Source organism: Dendrobium catenatum, unplaced genomic scaffold (genome assembly GCF_001605985.2).
Source record: "Dendrobium catenatum unplaced genomic scaffold, ASM160598v2 fragScaff_scaffold_80, whole genome shotgun sequence".
NCBI lineage: Eukaryota > Viridiplantae > Streptophyta > Magnoliopsida > Asparagales > Orchidaceae > Dendrobium > Dendrobium catenatum.
Window position 1 is genome coordinate 720,814 of NW_021318542.1, and position 15,080 is coordinate 735,893.

Genomic DNA, 15,080 nt, shown 5'->3' on the forward strand with positions numbered 1-15,080 from the left:
CTTAACAACGAGAGGTTCACCTCAAGGGCCTTCTCACTCAACTACTTGTAGGCTTTAGCGGAGAAAGATGAACCATACGAAGAAAGTTATTACCACTAGGAAGACGACCCGAAGACCTTCGTTGGTGGAGCGGTAGCCGGTGGAGATGAGGGTGGTGGGTGGCTGACGATGATCCAATCGTAGTCTTGGAATTGATCGTTTACGACGTCCACGAGAGTAGGAAGGATGCAATTCAGATAGTCTTCCACAGTGTCGTCGGAGCCAAATCCGACGTCGAAGAACGGTGACGGGTGATGTGGATGTCGCCGTAGATGTCGAACACCAATCCGCTGTCAATCTCGGGATCCGCCATGCATTCTTGCCGGCGTTGAAAGAACACCAATAAGGAGAGAGGAGATATGAAGGGGTGAGGGAGAGCACTTGTGGTTTGAGAGGAAGGAAGAGGGAGAAGAGAGGGGCGGCAGGATTTCCAAGAGGGAGCAATTAGGTTTAGGCCAAGAGCAATAGATCTTTAATTTCAGGTTTTAAGTGGATTAGGAGGGAAATCCAAATTGAAATGAGGTCAAATTTCAAATGAGGCTAAGGGGTGTAATGGGCAATTAATGGGAGCCCATTAAAGGGTGGCCGGTGGGTTCAAGAGAGAGGGAGGAGGGGTTTAATGCTAATCCTGAAATTAATTTTAGGATTTGAGGGGTTTGGGGGGAAATTAATTTGAAATTTGAAAATCAAATTAATGAGAGAGGGGGGGATTAAAGTGGAATTAATGGGGAGCCCATTAAGGTGGCCGGCGGCATTGAGAAGGAGGGAGAGGGGTTAGGGGGGGGGAGACTAAATGCTTTCCAAATAAGTTGAGGTCAAAAAGGAGGGAAATTAATAGCTCCACTCTAAATGAAATTTGAATTGGATTTAAATTCGAAATCTTTTCTTATTTGGAATTTTGCAAATATGGAAAGTTTTGAATTTTAAAAATTGATAACTCTTTTATTTAATGCTAGACCTCAATCAAGGAGCCATTATGATGATTGATATCATCATCATGGTTTGGGGCAAGGTGGTGGCCGACGGCCAAAGGAGGAGGAGGGGGCTTTGCCGTCGGGTTGGGGGTCTTGGTGGAGCTTGGAGTTGAAGTGGAGGAAGCTAGTGGGTGAAATGATGTGAGGGATAAGGGAGAGGATTTGTGGTCGGCGGCTATGGGAAGAGCTATGGCCGGCGGGTTAGGGAAGGAAAGGAGAGCGGGATGAAGGGAATAGACCACGAGTCACAGACTCTTCCAATGACTGGCAGATATTGCTTCTGCCCTCACCTCGGGCTCTCGTTCTCCTCTCTAGTGCACGACAAGAATAATAAGAAGAAGAAGATAATAACAACAAAATTTCATTCAAATATCCATTAACCCATTACAACATATGAGACCACTATATATAGGTCTCCACCTATGATGCACAGACACGGACACGGCGACACGGATAGGACATGACACGGACACAGGACACATCAGTATAGAAAATATAGGACATGGACACGGGTTGGACACGTTATTATAGTTTTTATATTTAAAAAATAGTGTATAAAATTAAATAAGTATAATTTTAAAAATAATTTGAAAATAATAAGTCATTTAACTAGAATTGTGCTTAAAATGATTAGTATTAGGATGTCGAGAGTCAAGCATCGATGTCGTTTATCAGTCACCGAGAGAGGAGATGAAAATACATTCACTGCCAAAAAGAAATAAAAATGAGAATATTCGATGATTGAGTATTAAGTGCGGATGTTGATTTGGTGCTGTGGATAGGAAATAAGAAATTTATTTTAAATCCTGCCAAATACAAGAAATTATATTTAACAAAAAATCATAAAATATTTATGATATGCGTGTCGGACACGCGTGTCCAATTTGTATTTAATATTTATTAATCGGACACGTTTTCGACGTGTCCGACACGTGTTGGAGGAGTTTCGGGCGAGTGTCGTGTCAGACATGGTGTCGGACACTGCACGCCTCTTTGAGGAGAAGTGTCGGTGCATCATAGGTCTCCACTCATGAAAAGAAAAAAAGTACGAAGTTGCCCTCTGGGCTACAATAACAAAACAACTCCCCAAAGGGGTAAAAATGGAAAACAACAAATAACTAATAACACATCATGAAATCTGAATCAAAAGTAGAGGCGTTGAATCGTGCCCGTAGATCTGCGATTCCTCCGTCGATAAACATGTCGGTAGCGTCTGTCGATGTCCTCATCATGATTACTATAAGAATTAAGTGATTAATTGATGCATGCAGGGGGGGTCGAAACAAGATGAGAATTTGTTTTGACCCTTGGGCTTCTGGTGTTCTCGACTTGCAGGTTGACACCAATCCTACAACATTTATATTGTTATCTCGTGCACCAATTTGGCAGATTGTTATTTTCTTGGCATTATCTTGTAGTAATGGAGATTCAAACTTTTGGAAAACCCATTGATACTTTACTAGAGAAGATGCTTTGCATGAACATTCTTTCTTCTGATTACTTCAAAGAACTGTATAGGTTAAAGACATACCATGAGGTAATCGATGAGATCTACAAGACCATGTGGAGCCATGGATGACTGGAAATTGTAGGGGTCCGTCGACAGCATTTTGTCTCTTATACAAGTTCTTTACTATGAAGCTCACTGTCAAGCAAATGCATGGGCTATTGAAGCATCATGATTCTCCATATATAAGAGCTATTGGTTTTCTATATTTGTGATATGTTGCCGATCCAAAGACATTATGGGGATGGTGTGATCCTTACATAAAAGATGAAGAGGAATTTTCTCCTGGGTCCAATGGTTGAATGACAACTATGGGGGTGTATGTACGTGTTCTTCTTCTTGGACAGTATTATTTTGACACAGTTTTCTCTCGGGTACTAGTTCCTGTTCTATGGCTGATCACTGACAATATGGAGAAATAGGGAAATAGAAGGCCATAAGTCACCAAATAGAAACCAAAACACATTAGGAATTCTACAGGAAAACTGCACAGAAAACAGTGGAAAGACTCATGGAAATCCCATCCTCTGACCGCTGCACTTGGATGGATGCTAATGAACTAAAGCGACGTCATCCTGATCTTTTTTCAGAAAGTTACTAAAGCATTATCATCCGGAGATGAGAATTTCCCACCAAGGGGGAATTGATGCAATCATGATTTTTGTATTTTAATTATCAAGCATTGAACATTAGTTTTTAATTTAGTTTTATATTTTTTTTAGCTATCCAATAATGGGAAAGCATCCAATGATCATGGTAGGTTGTGCTTGGGCTTGGTAGACCTTGGTTTCTCCATATTGCCAGTGATCAGCCGTAGAACAAGAACTGGTACCCGAGGGAAAAGTGTGTCAAAATAATACTGTCCAAGAAGAAGATCACGTACATACACCCCCATAGTTGTCATTCGACCATTGGACCTAGGAAAAAATTCCTCTTCATCTTTTATGTAAGGATCACACCATCCCCATAATGTCTTTGGATTGGCAACATATCGCAAATATAGAAAACCAATAGCTCTTATATATGGAGAATCAGGATGCTTCAATAGCCCATGCATTTGCTTGACAGTGAGCTTCATAGTGAAGAACTTGTATAAGAGACAAAATGCTGTCGATGGACCCCTACAATTTCCAGTCATCCATGGCTACACATGTTCAACTTGGTTGTAGATCTCATCGATTACCTCATGGTGTATCTTTAACCTATACAGTTCTTTGAAGTAATCAGAAGAAAGAATGTTCATGCAAAGAACCTTCTCTAGTAAAGTATCAATGGGTTTTCCAGAAGTTTGAATCTCCATTGCTACAAGATAATGCCAAGAAAACAACAATCTGCCAAATTGGTGCACGATATAACAATATAAATGCTGTAGGATTGGTATCAACCTGCAAGCCGAGAACACCAGAAGCCCAAGGGTCAAAACAAATTCTCATCTTTTTTCGACCCTCCCCTTTGCATGCATCAGATACTCCCTACTTGAAAAACTCATCTCCCGATGAGTTGTCTTTTGATTTGATCCGAGGAGACGGTGGAAGGGCATCAAGCTCTTGAATCTTTGCATCGAATTTCTTCAGGATTTCTTCTTTTTCTTTCTCGAATTGGTCTTGAAGATATTTCTTCATTTGCTCGAATTTCTCATCACGTAAGAACATTAGATTTTGAAGTTTATACAATTCGTTTTGAAGCGGATCTGTTGAACTTCCTTCCGTTGGAATCCACCTGTCCATCGGAAGAGGAACTTCAAGATCTTCTGGCTTGTTTTCTTCTTTGACTGAATCAATCTTTTTGTGATTTTCCATTTTTAAAATTTTGTAAGTCAAAATTGTAAGCGTCTTTATAATATTAAAGTTTGTTTTTGTCGTAATTTGTCTATTTTGGAGCAATCTTTGTAATTTTTATTATCTAGGAAAGTAATGTCTTTGCTTGCAAAAATTTGGGGCCCTTCCCAAATTTTTGTATGCATCAAGTTTTGTATCAAAGCAAGTTCTTATCCTTAGTTGGTATTTTGTTGGTTTCTTGTCTTTATTTGGTGTCTCTTTTCTAAAATTCTAAGATGACTAATAATCCGGGGGATTGGCAAAATTTAATGCAACAATTGAATCATTTGCAATAACAAATCAACACTATGGCTGAAGCAATTGAAAATTTGAATGTTAATAATGCTAATCCTAATGCACAAAATTCTGAAAGTGAATAGGAGGTTCCTAGAAATCAAAACAGGCAACAAAGAAATTGGGATCATGGAATTAAAATTGATGTTCCTAACTTTGAGGGAAAATTTCAACCCGATCAATTCCTTGAATGGATAGAAAAAATGGATCAGTTTTTTGAGTGGAAAGAAATACCTGAAAATAGGAAAGTTCGCTTTGCTAGTCTAAAACTTTCTGGTCATGCCTTAACTTGGTGGAAAACTTTCAAAATAATAGACTTAGGTGAGAAAAAGAAAAAGTCCAAAACTGGGAAAGAATGGAAAAAAAAATGAAAGAGAAATTTTTGCCAACTGATCATACTCGAACAATATTTCAAGAATTTAATAATTTGCGACAAGGAAATCAGTCTGTTGAAGAATACATCGAAATGTTTTATAAACTTCAATCCAGAAACGATTTAGATGAATCTGAAGAGAAAACAGTTTCAAGATATATTAATGGCTTAAAGTGGTCAATCTAATATAAACTTAACTTGCATCATATCATTAAAACTGATGAGACTTATCGTATGACACTAAAATTGGAAAAGCAACATCAAAGGGAAAGGGGTCACACTAAAGTAATGGAAACATATAAATGATGACCAACTAGCGGGGTTAAAACTCAATCTCAAGCTTCTGGGGGAACATCTGGTGTGAAAGTTAAAACTTTTGAAAATCAAAATGCAGATAAAAGAAAGGGAATTATGGGTGCTAAACCTAGTGATCAACCTAGATTAATTGGATCATGTTATAAATGCGGGCTTTATGGTCATCTCTCTGCCACTTGTAGGAAAAACAATCCACCAAGAAATAGTCTCATTGAAAACGATGAAAACTTGGAGGAAGAAGAAGAAGTAAATGAATCTGGTTCTGAAAATAACATTGAATTAGAGAAGGTTGGTGTTGTAGGAGATGAGGGTGAAGAGTTTTTGGTAATTCGACAAGCCTTAATAACAAAAATTGATAAAGGAGATAGGTGGCTAAGAAGAAACATATTCAAAACAACTTGCACAATCGAAGGAAAAATCTGCACTCTTATGATAGATAGTGGGAGTTCTGGAAATTTTGTTTTTCAAAAACTGGTTGACAAGCTTAAACTTAAGTCAAAATCACTTGCCAAATCCTATAAAATCTCTTGGTTCAAGGAAGGGGGTGAGGTTCCAATCACTAAGCAATATACTGTCAATTTATCAATTGGGGGTTCTTTCAAAGATCTAGTTGTTTGTGATGTTGTGCCTCTTGAAGTTTGCCATATTTTGTTAGGACGACCTTGACAATATGATCACAAAACTATTCACAATGGAGAGAAAAATACATATACTTTGATTCAAAATAATAAAGAGTTCACTCTTCATCCACAAAAACATGTGCCTGATTCACATGTTAAGAATAACACGGTTGCCGTTGGACCTCCGAAAGATGACCGCACAAACGGGCCAATCAGAAGGGACAGATTGGATCGTGCATATGACTAACCATTGCGGACAGCGGCTCTCACCAGTGCACCCCGATGAGTAGTAACATACACGACCTGATCACAGTTACGGGTTTCCCCCACCCGATACAATAGCTCGAGTGGGGTTTAGTAGATGTGGGTTAAGTTTCGCACGGGCGCAAGCCCCCATGGTTAATTACATCTCGAGCCGGAGCCCGAGAAAACTCTCGATTAAGGATCATACATTATCCTTCTCAAAATGGGATTGACACAAGGTTATAGACTAAGAAGTCCTAGTCAAAAGGGAGGAAAGGTCCCAAGGGGCTGAATCAACATGCATGGTTCATACCAACATCCGGAGGCTCTAGGGTACTAACATGAAACTGGGGAAAAGAAGATCAAGCACTCAATCACATGCGTGAGAGAATGATGGAGGTGGCATCATCCTGTGACGCAGATAAGTAGGATTTATAATCCCTGAAGGGAAGGGACATACCTACTATTTAAGACATACTACGAGACCGAATGTAGTAGTCTCGAGTCCTAAATCTAGGTTGGGCTTATTGTTCTACACAACACTAACAGCTGTGTCCTAACTAATGCAGTGCAAAACCTGGACTTACTCCGGTCTGGATTGGGGAGCCAGCTAACCACCTAATCGCTTTAAAACCATGCTATCCAGTCAGTTATGAAAGTTGTGTGGGTGGATCAGTTCTTTGGAAATAAGACCGACATCTATAGGGTTTTCTAATTGGTCCTGGACTTATGTGGGGTGAATGCCCCTAACTAATGCAATTAAATTTTAATTAGTTGGTTACTAATGCAATGCATGCTGGTTAAAGATTCCAAATCAGGTATGCATAAGATTTTAAAAACAAGGTTAATATAAAATAATTTTTAGAAGGAGACTAGACTTCCCCAGGTCCGGCACTTCATCCTCATAGGTCAGCTTATCCGGACTCTACCCACAGGCGGGGAAGTGTCTCAAAGCAAGGAGGGAGAGAGATGCATTAATATGCATGACCTCGGACAATTCCGGTAGTTCCTTATGTTCGTTAAGTTTCTATGTTATTTAAATCTTAAATTTTATAGCTTAGTTACGAGTAGAAAATATTTTTTTGATCATTAGAAGAGCCTAACGAATTCCAGGCGAAAATAAAATCGGCATGCAAGAAAGAAACCTAGGAAAAGCAGATAAATTGCCCTTATTACAACTCAGGGTATGCAGAAAATAAAGTGGTCGGGCACCTCTGCCAATAATTCCGATTTTTATACCTATGACAGACGCAAATGACTTTGAGTGGGATATTGATTTTCAAGTCTTCAGTCTTCTTTGGATCACTTTTCCTTGGACTCCTTGGATCTCTTCTCTTTGGACTCATTGGATCTCACCTCCTTGGACTCATTGGATTCGTCGTGACTTGAATGTCCAAACGAAAAGACAATTCCTCCTAGTAGGGGGTATTGCCTTTTCTCTTTGGATATTTAAAGCCATCTAGCTCGATCTTCCAAATGGAAGAAGACTCTCCTGCATGGTTATCCTAATAAAAATCATCTCAAGCAGTTTATATATAATGAAATAAAAATGCACATTCACAGCCAGATTCTTGGCCATGCTCTTAATCATTGAGGATTAAATAATTTCAGGAGCACCTGTAGCAGTTATAATTAATGATATTAGCCCTCATTTTATTAGGGGGGCTGAGCAAGCACCTACATAAAATATCATTAGAAATCATGACAGTTGCCCCCCTTTTAGCATAACATGAGCATGACCACCTGCAAGAAGAACAATATATATGTCGTTCATAATCTAGGGGTAAATCTAACGTCCATCACATCATATCCACAGAGTGCAGGAAAAGTAAGCACACACACAAACAATTTCAAACAGCATGTAGTGAAAACCACAGAAAACTCCGCTACACAGCAGAAAAGAAAACACCGGTCTAGCCTAAGTCTAGAAGTAGTGCCCTAGCAAACAATTCTACGTGTGTGTATGGCTAGTGTGGCTTGGATATGTCCTAATCTGGGTAGTTAGTTAAAGTTGCATACAGTTCAGGTTTGTTATAGGCTAGAAAAGGAAATTTTAATTAAAGTTTAAATATTAATAAATTAAGATCCATTTTAGTTAATTTAGTTTGTTGATCACTTTTAAAAGCTTAGGGTAGTGATATTTGAAGTTCAAATTGTATTAGCCAATTTTGGAAAGTCCCGGGTCCTCCTAAGTACTAGGTTGAGGGGGTCCAAAAAGTTACTATGAGAAATAGGCTATGTATGGGTCTCCTAAAATTTTAGGCAAATACTAGACCTTAAGAGGAGTAGTTAGCCAGGTAGTACACTGAATTTGGAGCTTTCTAGGCAAAATTATGAATTTTCTAAGTTTCAGATCCTAGACTATAGGCTAGGGTTGACCAAAAAGTTGACTTTCTAATTTAAATGTGTTTTTGGAATCCTAATATTTTTAATAAATACTAGATCCTAATAGGAGTCTAATGCAAGTGAGTTTGCCTAATTTGAAATTTTCAACAATTAGTTATGAAATTTCTAAGTTCAGGGTATTTATGGAATTATCTAAATTATGTATTTAAGGGCTGATTTTATAGTTTTGATCCAAACCAGCTCCAAACTGATTGGAATCACCCCCAAAGGTTAGGAATGACCTGAGAAAGTTATCCCAAGTGTTTGGGAAAAATTTGGAATTTCTAATAATTTATTAGGGTCAAAAAGGTAATTTTCACCTAAGGTTAAATTAAGGGTCAACCTAAAGTCAAATTAAAGAGCCCTATTTATTTAAAGTCAAGGATCAGATTTTGGACAATTTGAGGTATGGTAGATAATTTTCTGACTTAAAATGGATTTAATGTAATTTTTAGAAGGTCTCGGGCCCCTATTTAACAGGTTAATTAGGGTTGGTTAATTAAGGGTCTAAAGAGCCCTAAAAATTTCTAGAAAATTCTGGGATGTTCAATATGTCTCTAAGTTTAAGTGTTAAAGTTTTCATGTCAATCGGTGATCTATCCTAGCTCCTAGAAAATTTCTAAGTTCGCTAGACGGGTCCTTAATTATTGTCCTTAGGGTGTCACTATGTTATAGGAGTTTAAATTGAAGTTCACACTAACCCTCAAGGTAATAAATGCATGGTAACACACAAAAGCAATAAACACACCATGTCGTTAGATCTAGGAGAATCTAAACTAAGTGCTCGTGGTGCATCCTACACATGCAAACTACAAATAACAAGAAAGTAGGTACATTTAAAGAATAGATTAGTGAATGATTGAGACTCAACCATTCACTAATTCACACCCCCATGATTGCTCTTCACATGTAGAATCTATGTTTAAAGTTTCAAGAATAGAGGATCTTCCCAAAATTATGATTTAATTATAAGTAATTTAAAAATAATTTAAAATACTTATATATATATATAGATTTTGTAAAAATAATATGTTTTAAAGATAGATCGATTCATAGTACATATGAGTATAGGGAAGATCTCCTGGTCACCCGATCGAGATTTTGAAAAGGGTTTGAAAATAGTTTTGTATTTTGAAAATAATTATTATACTAATTAAGTAAATAATAATTAAATAATCAAATAGTAGTTTATAATTATAATTATAATAAAAACAAATAATGATAAGTAGATAAACTAATACTTTAAACAGTAGACTAATGTTACAAATAGCATATAATAATATTTAAAATAATATATAATAAAAATAATATAAAATAATGATTAAAATAAATGCACCTATTCACTATTTTATTAATAATTTAAAAATTACATATTATTTTTATTTAAAAATAATTTTAAAATGTAAGGGATGAAAATACGAATAAAACGAGATATTGTGCGCGAAAAACGCGTCGAAAATGGATTTTCTATGATTTTTTAAGTGAAAATAGCTTTTAAAAATAATATTTAATATTTATTTAAATACAAACGGTCGGCGGCTGTCGGTGCGCCACGCGGCAGAGCAGGAAAGGGCCAGCGGAGTAGCAGGCGGCGGCTTCTCCCGGGGTGACACTTGGCGCACGTTCATTGGACCAGCGGTTCGGGCCAATGATTGCGCCGCCAACAATCATTGGCGCCATCACCGCGGAATGATTGCAGCAACGGTCACGCCTTATCCACGTCGGCGAAGAATCCCAGCCGTCGGATCCCGCGCGGTTTGGGTAGACGGCCAGGATTGTGCCGCGTGGCACTCTGAGCTGCGGGCGGAGGTCTGCGGTCAAACCAGACCGCGGAGATCGTGGATCTGAGCCGTCGATCGGCGAGATCGACGGTCCAGGGCGTTCGCCGTGCGTAGCTCAGCCGGACCGAAACCCTATAGCATATTTTTGAATTTCTCTCAATCGGGTGGATCAAATTGCATGAAATTTTAGATCTAGATACTAGGCATGAAGAGAATCAGTAGGGGACTTTCTTTGCGATCTAAAATACATTGTACAAGAAGTTATTTAGATATAAGTGTTCTAACTAGGGTTTGGATTTAACCTCGATCCAAATGATGGATCCAGAAGATCTTGGGCTTTTTGAACTCGTAGACTCCCCACGAACAATTTCTCTCTTGAACTCGAGCTCCGAAACGACCTCGTTCGACGGGATGAAGACTTGGAAGGAATTTGGCTTCAGTTCGCCGGAACTCTCGTCGCCGGCGGCCTAAGATCATCGGGATTTGATTGGGGAAAGGTGGGGGAAGGTCTATCAAGCTCTCACACGAAGTTTCTCAGGAAGAGAAGGACTAGGGCAAGAAGCAATGCGAAAAAGATCCCTTTAATGACCTAATTTTCGTTATTTAAACTCCTAAGACCCTCTTGAATGGTTGGGATTCAATCAAGGTCGAATTAGGAGGGAAATTCCATAGCTTTTGTCGTGGTTTCAATTTGAAATTCAAAAGGATTGAATTGAAGCATTAAATGAGACTTAAATGGGCTTAATGGGTCAAATGAACCTAATTATGACTTGGTTTGACCAAGTCAAGGATTGACTTGGTCAACTAAGTCAATTAGGCCAAGGAGGATGCAGGTTGAGCCAAGGAATGGGTTTGAATGGATTTGGATTTGAATTTGAGCTCTAATGGGTCATAATGACCCATTAAGGCCTGGATTGACCAAGTCATGACTTGGTCAATTCAGCCTATTTAGACCCATGGAATGATGGGGATGAGTCCAAGAGAGATTTGGGCTCAATCTGGGATTAAATCGGGCTCAAATAGGCTAAAGGGGTCGATTTAGGTCAACCTTGGTTTAACTGGTCAATCAGGTTGACCCAATACCTAGGTCTGGGCTCAGCAGACTTGGCTTGACTCCTTGGACCCATTGGGATGGGTCCTGGGGTCTAGCCTGGTCTAATTTGATCAGGTCAACTCTTTGACCTAGTTCTCGGGGAAAAAAAAAAGGTCAACATTGCCAAAATTAATTCCCCTAAACTTCTTTTAAATGCTAATGATTTGAAACATTCTAAAGTTGCTTATTTGGTTTTGGGAAATGAATTTGATTCTGCTTTTCAAATCCCTAAAGAAATGCAAGCTTTAATTGATGAGTTTTCTGATTTAACTCTTGATGAGTTGCCAATTGGGTTGCCTCCTATGCGAAATATTCAGCATCATATTGATCTAATTCCTGGAGCCACTTTGCCTAACCTCCCTCATTACAGAATGAGTCCTTCTGAACATGCTGAAGTTTTTAAGCAAGTGATTGATTTGTTAAAAAAAAGTTTGATTCAAGAAAGTTTAAGTCCCTGTGCTGTGCTGTGCTTGCTTTATTAACACCAAAAAAAGATAAAACATGGAGGATGTGTGTGGATAGTAGGGCAATAAATAAAACCACAATTAAATATCGTTTCCCAATTCCTAGACTGGATGACATGCTTGATATGCTAAGTGGTGCCAAGATCTTTTCTAAAATTGATTTGAGAAGTGGGTATCACCAAATACGAATAAGGCATGGGGATGAATGAAAAACTGCTTTTAAAACTAAAGAAGGCTTGTATGAATGACTTGTAATGTCTTTTGGGCTTTCAAATGCTCCGAGTACTTTTATGGGAACTATGAATCATGTTTTGAAATCTTTTATTGGAAAGATTGTTATGATGTAATTTTTGGAAGCCAAAACCCGCGGGTTTATTGTTTGGAAAAGCTAGCGAGCTTTGTCCAATTTCTCTTCTTATTTCTTATAGGAAAGCTTGGGAGCTTCTCCTCCATTTCTTCTAGTCTTCTAATCTATCTCTTTTATCCGCAAGTGACCACCCCACCTGTATCCTTCTTCTCAATCAAGCAAAGAAGAGCTCCTGTTGGTGTTTAAGGTGTCTTTATATTTTAAAATTTTGTAAGTCAAAATTGTAAGCGTCTTTATAATATTAAAGTTTGTTTTTATCGTAATTCGTCTATTTTGGGGCAATCTTTGTAATTTTTATTATCTAGGAAAGTAAAGTCTTTGCTCGCAAAAATTTGGGGCCTTCCCAAATTTTTGGCTACATCATTAATTAATCATCTCATAGCTAACTATCATAACTTATTAGAAATTTAACCTTATTGATGTTAATAAAAATCCTAATTAATACATAGTTTACCTATGTAAAAGGTTAATTATTGATTACTCCGGTCAGTTATGAATTTATTAGTTATTTATGGTTTATTTATTTATCATAAGTAATACTAATAAAATATTAATGTATTAATGAACATAGTTAAAAACTTAATCTTTCAGTTGTCTAGTTGAATCATTAATTGTCAATTACTTCTCTTATTTAATAAATAAATTAATTAATTACCTAATGACTGGTTTCCATTATTTAATGTAATAAAATCTTGATTAATTTCTAATTAATTGCTAATTAGCCTAAATAATTTAGTAAAATTTGGCTAATTTATTATTATTTTATCCTAGAGCTATTTATCGTAAATAAAATTTATATAAACTTAATAACCTTCTTTAAACCCTAATTATTCTCTAAGTTCCCATAATATAAATATTATGAAGTTATTTCTATCAATTTATTAATTAATGAAAGGGCTTGACTTGAGCTATGTACTCTCTAGTTTCTAGGCAGAATTCTTGAGTTAGAAACATATTGTCTGCGATATGAACTATTTCTCTTGTTATTTTCTTAAATTTAAATCTGTGATTAGCCTTATACCCACCTTATTAGTAATACAAGTATCTGAGATAGATCTGTATCCTTAACAAAATAATTTTTTCTCAATAAGTTATTTCAGACCTAACTATACTAATAAAATACCAATAAATATTAATTTTCTTAGTTATACATTAATTGGCCCTAAGTACTTAATTTATATCTCATTAGTCAAGTTAGTCAATTTAATTGAAATAGTCACCCAAACATGTTCCAAAAATAAGTGAAAACATCTTCCTTGGCACAATTTCATGAAAAAAGCAGATGTTGTTTCCAAAAACAAGAAACGAAAATAAGTTGTCTCTGCTAAAGTACGTATTTTTTAAGATAGAAAATTAAAAACAGGAAACAAAAACTAATCCAATGACGCCCTTTAAAATTTATATGCAAATATACATTATTTTCTCACGAGCATAGTCCTTTTTATCCACACCAAGCAGAATTAGTTGCTTTTCAGAGCCACACTATTAGATTACATATATAATAGAATGAAGCGATTTCCTTCCTGCCCTGCAAAGCTTCTAAAAAATTATTTTATCTCCAGCTACTTTAGCCCCTTCAAAAGGATCATGCAACAAACATCTTTAGTGGTTGCTATTGGCAGGATGTTTGAAAGGTGACAAATTGAATAGATTATTTTATTTAGTCTTTTCCATAGCATTTCATGGTCCAAATTGATTGATAGTTGCTTGATGCAACACAATAACAAATTTGTTGAGGACATACAAAAGATGCAGTTGATGAGTATGATATTTGCTTATTCCAATAACTCTTTTCAAATAGAAGTTTAATAATGCAATATAGCAACCGAATATCAAAGACATCCATGGTACTCATGTTTTGTAATTTCATTGAATGTCTCTTTTGTTTAGTTGGTGGGATTTAAATTACCAAGAGGTGTAAGATCAAGGCGTATTGAATCGAAGCAGCACTGAAAAGAGAGGGATCTATACAATAATTAAAATGGATTATGCATAACACTATATCGAGGAAGCACCAATTTTAACTTGATTAGTGATAATGCAAAAGATTAAGCTCTTATAGACCTAAACAGGAAATGGAGGCAAAGGATTAAAAATTTCATTTAGTAATGCAATAGCTATGTTGATAATGATGATAACATATTCCTTGTTAAGAATAAATAGAAAGCCAACATCTTCTCGTGCTAACCTATTATGTATTATCTGTTGTTTGACTTGACTTAGGTATGTGCTTATTGACTCACCTTGGTTAAACTATTAGGGTTATTGTTTGATTTGGCCAAGGAATTTAGATTGAAACATGAAATTAGCTTTGGGCTGATCGTGATCATATTGCTAAGCTTATTAATCAGGGTGCCTTGCCCAACAGAAAGAGTCAAACTATAGGAGATAGTAGAGCTCAGTCAGTTGATTTTTGAGTTTGATTGGGTTTGGATAGGGACGTAAACATGCTTAACCTAATTTGACTGCCTAAAAATAGCTTTATTTGCCTGATGATGAGGTATATGGTTTAGCCATTCCCTGCCTCTAGTAGTATTGTTGGAGGTGATTGATGCGTAGAGTCTTACAAGATGATGGCAACAGAGTTCTTATTTACGCCTAGAAGCAACAATAAGATTACATGTTATGGATGTGGGAAGAGAGAGAAAGTGTAATGTGGAGTGAAAAGGGGTGGAAAATGGATTCTATATGCCTGGAATTGCTCTTTGAAGCTCTTAGAGGATAAAATAATGGACATTCCATGCATACTCTTTAATCCAGCTTGTAGGTGTGCCAACATAGCACATTCCATGCATGCTCTTTTATCTT

At 36.9% G+C, this 15,080-nt stretch overlaps 2 protein-coding genes and 1 pseudogene across 4 annotated transcripts in view; 2 read left to right on the forward strand and 1 right to left on the reverse strand.

Annotated features, from left to right (window-relative positions):
- LOC110104445 overlaps nucleotides 1-15,080 on the forward strand; it is a 33,287-nt gene that overhangs the window by 13,319 nt on the left and 4,888 nt on the right. The window lies entirely within an intron of this gene.
- On the forward strand, nucleotides 2,194-3,084 carry LOC110104448 (annotated as a pseudogene).
- On the reverse strand, nucleotides 3,272-4,046 carry LOC110104447 (pre-mRNA splicing factor SR-like 1). Its single transcript, XM_028696198.1, is given in 1 exon segment — nucleotides 3,272-4,046. A coding segment is annotated over 1 exon segment (549 nt). The 5' UTR covers nucleotides 3,821-4,046.